This window comes from Phymastichus coffea, unplaced genomic scaffold (assembly GCF_024137745.1).
Source record: "Phymastichus coffea isolate CEN01 unplaced genomic scaffold, Cenicafe_Pcof_1.1 PCOF00056, whole genome shotgun sequence".
NCBI lineage: Eukaryota > Metazoa > Arthropoda > Insecta > Hymenoptera > Eulophidae > Phymastichus > Phymastichus coffea.
In genome coordinates this window covers 1109178-1118003 of record NW_026706867.1, presented here as the reverse complement: position 1 = coordinate 1118003, position 8826 = coordinate 1109178, and the positions used below count along the sequence as shown (strand labels likewise).

The 8826-nt window shown below is 38.9% G+C and overlaps 1 protein-coding gene across 1 annotated transcript; it reads right to left on the bottom strand.

The window, feature by feature from the left end:
• Positions 1-4128: 4128 nt before the first annotated feature.
• Positions 4129-8652, bottom strand: LOC131666076 (protein spaetzle 4-like). Its single transcript, XM_058938442.1, has 6 exons — positions 8634-8652; positions 6898-7060; positions 5730-5888; positions 4995-5672; positions 4803-4925; positions 4129-4719 (listed from the first exon to the last, which is right to left on the bottom strand). Exons 1-6 carry the CDS (start codon positions 8638-8640, stop codon positions 4446-4448), a joined length of 1404 nt encoding a protein of 467 aa, XP_058794425.1. The 5' UTR covers positions 8641-8652; the 3' UTR covers positions 4129-4445.
• Positions 8653-8826: the final 174 nt, after the last annotated feature.

Genomic DNA, 8826 nt, shown 5'->3' with positions numbered 1-8826 from the left:
AGAAAGTCAAAACGGCCCAACATTGGCACAGCAACGTTAACCAAGACTGCCGGTACAGGCCGCCAGTGCTGGTCCAACGTCATCCGGGTAACGAAATGATAAGAATGGGCCAAGGTTATATTTTCAGTAGTGAGCCATTGCCGACGCATTGACCATGGCTCAGTACTGGTAACGCAATATTTGTTGTCATTGTCGGACAAGCACGCTATCAAACTAATAAATAAGAACGCATTTTTTAGCGTCAACGTTTTCTTTATTTATTATTGAATTATTTTACATACTACATACTCATGTAACTATTTATTTAAAATTTAATTGCTAACATTTTCAAGATAAGTATGACGAGTAACAAATTAGGTAACAACAATATTTATACAACATTTATGTTAATACTAAGAGGTCAAACTTAACGAACAATAGTATGTGCACTCAACCTAATTAAAGTAAACACATAGATAAAAAATGTCAATCATCTTATAAAATTTACCTCGAGCATCGATCATTACGTTTTTGGGATAAGTCAAGCGCATCAAGTTTTTTTATAAAAATATTGCCGTTGTCGCTACAGCTGCTACTCGACGATGAACAGAGAATTTTCCTTTTCAAGGATCTTGATTTTTTGAGATATGAATAACTGTTCAGCATCGCGTGGTATAATGAAAGCTACTCGGAAAACACGATACTTATCATATATTTTAGGTTAAAATGTTAATATTCTTTATAAACATGCGCATCATGATTAACGATTAGTATTGGGCCAGCGCCAAAAGCGGAAAACAAAAAATATTAAAATCGTTCAAAAATATATTATTGGTACAGTATTGGCTTTCGGTGCTCGGGCCATTCTTATTAATTCAATGTTGGCTCAAAGCCGGTCCAGTGCTTGAAAAAACTAGGTTCGGTTACCAGTGCTCCAACAGTATTGGGCCGTTTTTGCAGTCATGGCAATTCTTACACGGGGTATTAAACGTATTAAGAACAAAAGCGTTGCTATGTGATTTTGTTGTTCTCTTCAACTATCGTTTTATTAATCGAATCTAGTGCTATATACAAAACACAAAGCATTTAACCTGTTTTGTCTATTGTGTATTAATGAACACGTTTTAGCTCTTTTATAATAAATTATCGTATTATATATTATTACATGAGCATGAGTGTAATAATTTTTTTGAAGGCTCGTTCGAAGTTTCGTACACAATATGTGTGGCAAATTCATGTACATTAATGCAGCACGATAACAACGTAAAATAAATGTTATAGTCGCATTCACTCAATAGCAAATAACATAATAACTTATTATAAAAGAAGTCAACCGTATTTAGCAATACACATTACATAAAAGAGGTTGAGCGTTTGGTATCTCGTATCGATTATCAAATTTGAATAACTAACAAAACAACAGTCGAAGAAAATAATAAAATGACCTAGCAACACTTTGGTTCTTAAAAAATTTAATACCGAGGGACCAACTCATAAAAGTATGTTTCGTTGACTTTGAATTAAGCGTTTCATGTCATAATGAATGCCAAGTTGTGCTTCCCAACAATGATTGCTGTACAATTCCTATTAAACTGTTGAATGTGATTTGACAATTTTACTATGATTATCGAAATGAATAATAAAATAAACTAAAAGCACTCTGTATACTCATTATATAAGGATCACAAAAGTAATTCGTTAACTCGTGGTTGTGCACCTAAGTAGTCCAGTATTGAACGGTAATATTTACTAATGAAACCTTACTTCAAAGTTGAGAAACAAACTAACGTCTGTTTGGAAAAAATAAATGAATTTGTTTTTTATTTTGCGCAATCACGCTACAAACTTTTACCACTCGACCACATTGACACTGCCTGATTGTACTTCCTTGTTGTTAACAGTAGTTTCAAAGAGAAAATCTTGTATAAAAATAAAATTATTAAACATTTTCCGTGATACTAATGTATAAAAAACACCCTTGCCAATAGAAAAACAACTAAAAAATCAGTTTAGATGCCAACTTGATTTTTAACTCTCGAACTGTGACAAAAAGTTAATTAAACCTTAAAACACAAAATAATTCGATCATCCAAAAGTTGATTGCTAACCATGATATTCTGAATTCACTCAACACTTTATTGACAATCTATGATATTATTGATGATAGTTGTCCTCACTCACGCAAGTATTTTTAATGAGAAAAGTATTGTATTTTACGAAAAATATCTACTGTTAACGGATCGCATTATGTCTAGGTTGAAAGACATATTTTTGTAAATATATCGAATTTTAACAATTGGAAGGGTTGGGTATTTAAAAAAGAAAGTGCTTAAACATGGTATGCCGGGGTCCAGTATGTGATAATTTGGGAAACACTTTTAACATGTGTATAACAAACATAATTCTAGTGAAAAAAAAGCTTTGCGCTGTTATTCTTGAAAAATGTTGACATTATATTATAACAACAATTAGCAATCATTAAGCAATGTTAACAGTTTGCAGATACATCGAAACTTTAGGGGAAAAGATGAATTTGCACTAGAGTTGTTCTGAAAAAAATTGTTGAACGCTGGTTGTTATAAAGTAGTGAAAAGTTTAGTGTTTCAAATGTAGAATTTAAAAATTAAGCGATAAACGAATGAATAAGGTAAGCAAATGCATAAAGTAGCGAGTAAATTGAAAATTCGACTCAAGGATTATGATAAAAAACAATATCATTCAATAGCGGATTGATTCTTCTCCTTATTTTATTTCCGCAGTGTCTATCCTTCCATACTTTATTCTTGATTGTTGTATTGATGAGCTGTACGCCAGTGAAATACTTATAAATTCTTAGAGCGTGGAAAAATTAACGTCCATAATCAATATTATTTAAATACTGTACAAATGAAGAAAGTAAACGAGAAATATTTTTATGCACTATGAAATGTTAACTCTTACAAATTTTTTTATATTAAGTTATGTTTTTATTGCTCTTTGTGAATAAACTATTGTATATGTTAAAAATTTGGATATCGAACTGTCACGATAAATTATCATTTATAAAATATTTATTTATTACAGTAACGTGTGGAAAATTGTGAAACGGTATTTGAAGTGTTTAAAAAGATTTCCACGTGTAAATATAATGTATTTCGAATTCGGAAGCTTTGAACAATAATGAAGTATTTACAATGAGTATTTCTACTGATGTGCAGAAGAATAAACATCACTAAAGTATTTAGTAAATCCTTGATGTTCCGTTCTTCCAACATTCTTTCGTTTACGTAATGATTTTTTTTTGTTATATACCAAATGTTTAACCCGTATGTTTATTATATAGTACCGATAAAAAGTCGTAATATTTCTATTTATATCTTTTTTCTCTTTATATTCAAGAGCATAAGCATATTTATATGTGAGCAAATAAGGTGAATAATATTAAATTAATATAATCACAATTGTAAAACTGCGGTTATTACGTTGCTGAACGTAATTATTGATTTTATTGATAATCGAAATGCTTGAAGGTATTACAATCGTCACGTGTAAATACGTCCGTAAAAAGCCTGTATTAGAATTGGAGAATGAAAATGTAATGCAATGAAGAAACAAGCAAAAAACATATTATACCGTAAACACGTTTGTAACGTTATAAAAAAAAATTATATATAAAATGAATGTATGTAACACCGATTATAATGGCATAACGTTCGTGGCTTCGAAAGTGTCGCGACCGTGCCGCTTTATCCTCGTCCTTTCCTTCTCGCAGCAGTCATTCCTGTGTATACATTGCGTCCGTCGAAGTGGGATCGATACGCGACACTTTCGAATAGGTCAGTCGAGGTATCTTGCGCGTCGCGGACCTACTTTCATTAGCCCGAAAAAATTATATAGGCAAGTATTAACGCTCGTTATTTGTTTATGACTGTCGAGGTTTTCCTTTCATTGTACATGATACACGTTCTTACCATGTGAACAACGGAATAAAAACAATCCTTTACGAAATTATTGCTGTCTTATTGTTTTCATTTCCACTTCCAATTTTTCGATTTTCAGGTTCCAAGCAATGTGGAGTCGTCGTTTCGGATGTAAAACTATATTTTTAAAAATGTCATTTTTAACATTTTTTTGTTTCACACCAAAGAAGAAATGCACAAGAGTAGAAAAAAAATTGGATCATTACGGTATCTGCTGTCGTACATCTTATTGCTTAAACGTGCAATACAAACGAACGGAAAAGTCGCTATAAATAATGGCTTAACTATTTTGTTTCACGAGCCTTAATTTGCATTCAGTCACTCTATATCACTATATGTATGCGTAAAACGTCGACTGATTATAGAATAAACTTTTTTAATGATGGATTCGCTTACAACAATGTCTATTCTGGTTGAGTAAATGAAAGAGCGACTTGAATTATCGCGCCGCGACGAGAAACGCGAAACGCGCGATGCCGATTGAATCTTGAGGAAATGACGTGACCCTCAATGACGAACCCTCTGACGCGTGATCGGTGGCGACTGCGGCGCGCGAACGCTCAACTTGCGCTTGGCGAGGCTCGCTCTCGGCGCGCGCGAAGTGACCCGGAATTCGAGCGGCAAATCGTAGCAGCGACAGATACAACAGCTTGGAAATTTGAACCAATCGCTGAAGATACCGCGGCACTCGTTGTTCGGGTCGTAAGCTAGAAGACGATGTAGGCGGTACTGCTGCTCGCACCTGCAGCCGTCACGGCAGTACATCTGTTTGTTTTCGTGCCTTAAGGAGTTTCGGAAAAAAGGTAAGTTTTGAGTCGTCACTGTTTTCACGTCGCTATCTTTTTTTCTTTAATGTATACTCACGTGCATTTCTCCCAGTGAACGTATTGCTCGAACGGGTACATATTCAGCAAAGCTAAGACTTCACCTCTGGTATTGTTAGCCCAGAACGGCGCGACCACTTCTTCCTTGACGGCACAGGCGTTTCTGAAAAGTCATCGTTGTCCGTCAGTCTGCGCAATCATTGTCGTCAAACCTATGAAAACAAACACTTACATTCCCCGCACTTTCAAAACCGACGACTCCTGCTGTTTATCTTTATTAGCCACGTCCTGGAACAGCTGACCCTGCTTCGTACCCACTGATCCCACGTTCGAATTTTCCGGTCTAACCGCTTCGGGTGGTCGATACTCGGGTCTAGGTCTGAACTGTTGGGACTCGTCCGCTTGTGAATCTTCATCTTCTTCGGCTACGCTGTCGATGGCCGAGTAAACGTCCTCGAGATCATCGTCATGATCGTTTTCCAACGGAGCACTCGACGTTTCGTTCAGAGGTATCTCCGTTAGTTCCTCGGCGTTGGCGTCGAGTCGATCGATTTGTCCGTGAATCTCATTGATACTCAGATTCTGTATGTTGGCGATCTGCGCGAGCATCACGATTGGCGTGGTCGACGAACTCGAAGTCGCGTTACTTGGACCGGTTGTCATGCTCGACGGCACTGGTGACATTTTCGTCCTGTGTGGCGTGGTAGCCAACGACGTCGACGTGGTCGCGAACGTAGTGCTCAACGTGGACGAGTCTTTCGTTGACTTTTCCAAATCGTTGGGCGGCTTGTCGTGCTTGCTCGCTGCGCCGACACTCGATGCACGAGACGAGTATTCACGGCTGCGACGTCGCGTTATCGGCTGATCCAGCTCGTGTTCCATGTCCAATTGGTATTGCGAGAATAGAGGGCTACAATACGAAAATATGCAGTATTTTCGAGCATAGTTTGCACAATCGTTTAATTACTTTAAATCGCCCGAGTATAGGTGATTATGCTCGTCCGCCAGTTCCAACTCAACGTCGTTTTTGTCAAATTCACTCTTGAAGATGTCGATGTGCTTCTCGTCCCCATACATACGCCTCATCAGTCCTTGGTTTTCCTGCACGAATCTTCGCACGGCTTGCCTGTCATTAACAATTACCAATCGATAGATAAATTGCAATTCAAGCAGAACTGAATCTTTCAAAAAAGCTTCTTTTTTAATGAAGTGTATTCGTACAACTCTATTCTGAGTTACGTTACTTGTAATTTAATTATTGGTTTTTCTAATATTTGCACGATCTTTAAAAGTAATCAAAATACAAGTACACGATAATTATATACTTTGAGTTATATATTATAGTTATATTATTAGCACTTTGAGTGCAACGTAAATGACCGCGCGTTATCTTGAGCAAAACCATCATTGTGCACCGAACAAAACGCAGACTTGCTACGTAAGTAGAACGAGTCCGAGTTCGGTGAGGCTATTGCGTAACAGCTTTTATCCGACAGATTGCATACTCCGGCGTGATACAATTTCAAATTCCCCCCCATCACGGACTCATTTCCTTGTTTTCTTAGTCTGTAAATTGGCCTCCGTGAAAATCGCGACGCGCGTATCGTATTAAGAGGGCTCGTGTACATCGCAGCCGGCAAATTAAGAATTACGAAGCTGAGGTATAGCGGAAGGGGGCCGAATTTGTTCACATCCGCATTTCTGAACGTGAACGAGATTGGAAAAGGGCACGGAAAAGCTACGCGCTCGAGCCATTTGGGCTCTCGAGAGGGGAAGGATAGCGGCGGCAGCAGCGAGAGGGAAGGTTACGCTACCCACGGGCTGGGGACTCTTTCGTTTAGGTCTGATACCTTTTTTTGACATTTGTGCATCAGCGTTCTGTTCTTAGCTTGCAATAATTGATAATAGTCTGGTGAAGTTCTGTAATTCGTGTGAATCCCAATGACACGATAATACACATCTCGAGCAGATATTTAATGTTCCCACTTGAGGCCACCCCGAAAAGCCTCGCTAGCAAATCAAGGCGACTATACTGTAATTTTCATGGTCGCGCAAATGCGATTAGAGAAAAGCGATACATTAGCGAGCTCACGACAAGCCAAAATATATACGGAATATATACGGAAACAGCTTACCATGGATAGGCATTACCAGCGACACTACACCAATTATCACGGCTAAAGTCACAGGGCAGCTTCTCGATGTGTGCTCTGGCGACTCGCTGAGTGCAGGCCGATGAGGCGTCGTAGCCGAAGGTGCTTGGGCCGCCCTCGGCCACTACCAGCCCAGCACCTATCGCCTGGATACAGCGCAGCCGTGATTATTGTGTATCTTGATCGTACTTTCGCTTTGTATCAGTTTTAGTCTCCAAAGACATTGGTTTCGGTGCAAGAGTGGTGTACCACCATTGAATAATTTATAACGAACAGACAAAAAAGCGCAACACAACGCTGCTCCAACAATTGTCGAGGATCAATGTGCATATAACGCAGATTGACTATCGACATTCTCGTCGTCGAAATTGACGCGGAAGGAAAGGAAAGCGAATCGGGTATCGATCCACTGACACATCGAGGTCAGCAGTTTCAAATGGATCCTCCCAGTTTTGCAATAACCCAATACTGACAGCCGGGGTCGTTTCACTTTCGGAAAACTGCTGAACCTTGTGTTTCACTGCGAAAGACTTATTAAACGAACGTTTGCGAATATCCGTACCATCGTATACGCAAAAACTATGGGTTTTCACTAGATTTGAGAAATCGTGCACGTGTGCGTCATTCTATCCGCTGGAAATTTATACCGGTCACTCGCGAGACGCTGCTTTTATGCTAATCGTCAGTGAAAAGCGAAACTCATCTCTCTCTTTCTCTCTTCGAAAAAATTTTCCGCTAGAGCTGTTTCATCAACTTTGCTATTTTCTCCAATTAAATCATTAGTCACTGAGGAGTATGATGACGATTCGCGTATCTTCATATATAATTTTCGAGGTAAAGTCGCGCGTGGGTGGAGTACTTCGTTCATTGTTCCGCGTACATATGATTTATTAAGTATTCTACTTTTGGGAGCGGCTTGCCATTCTCAGCGGCAGCTTTTTTCAAGAGAACAATTGCCGATTATAATACGAATGCGATGTCCAATTGCACAATTACAATGGCAATGCCGTGTTTTACTTGAAGGTATAATTAAACTTGATTTAATGCGGAAAAGCGATTTTAAAAAATGCTAACGAAAGCGTTTTGTTTTAATGCTGTATTCATTTCGATGCAGTGATTAATCGCGACTCCCTAACGAAACATTATGTTGACAATAAGATCGGCAATCATGCATAATATCGAATTACTACCATGTCTCAACAAGCAATCGACTGTCATCATTGTAAGTATCACAAGTGAAGAAATATTTGATAAATGTTAGCTACTCACAATTGTCTACACTAACAAAATTAATCACCAGATCTCACGGTTCTCTTTCATGTCATTTTCAAACACTACGTAAAACATAGCTGCAATTTACGTAAAGCCATCCCTAAATCATCGTCATTACAATAACAAACGAAAGAAAGCCTCGTCATCACAATACCTCGCACTTGTAAGTCAAAGCAGCGAAAAAAAAAGACCAAACGAAGCTCGAAGATGGAGAAGAAAGCAAAGTAAATATCGCAGGCGTAAAGACCGAACGATAGATTGTAGGATTTACCAAGAAGGTGGCGAGTAGAAGTGCGAACGACTCCATAATATCATTCGGCTTCGACTTTTCCGAGCGGAATCGCGGCGACAAACTGAAGAGATTTCACTTCGCTCGCTTATGCCGACGGCGATCAACGCAGAGAGTTTCACCGTCGGCCACGGCGCTTTCGTTTGAGTAGGTCAGCTCAACATCAGAACGAGAGAAAGACGTTTACCGTTAGCTCCCCAGCGCTGCGCTAAACTAGGTCAGACGGCCGGTGCATCGCGATTTTGCCGCCTTTTAAGGCCAGGATTATACACGCGTACACGTGTATTAGATCGTTATGGAATACAGTCTGCTTAGTGCCGTCGCTCCCCCCCCCCCCCCCAATTGCTCGA

Coding starts and splice junctions, on each gene's coding strand:
- LOC131666076 (XM_058938442.1), bottom strand. Junction 5,673..5,729: donor CTATACTCGGGCGATTTAAA/GTAATTAAACGA, acceptor TTCGTATTGTAG/CCCTCTATTCTCGCAATACC. Junction 4,926..4,994: donor GTTTTGAAAGTGCGGGGAAT/GTAAGTGTTTGT, acceptor ATGACTTTTCAG/AAACGCCTGTGCCGTCAAGG.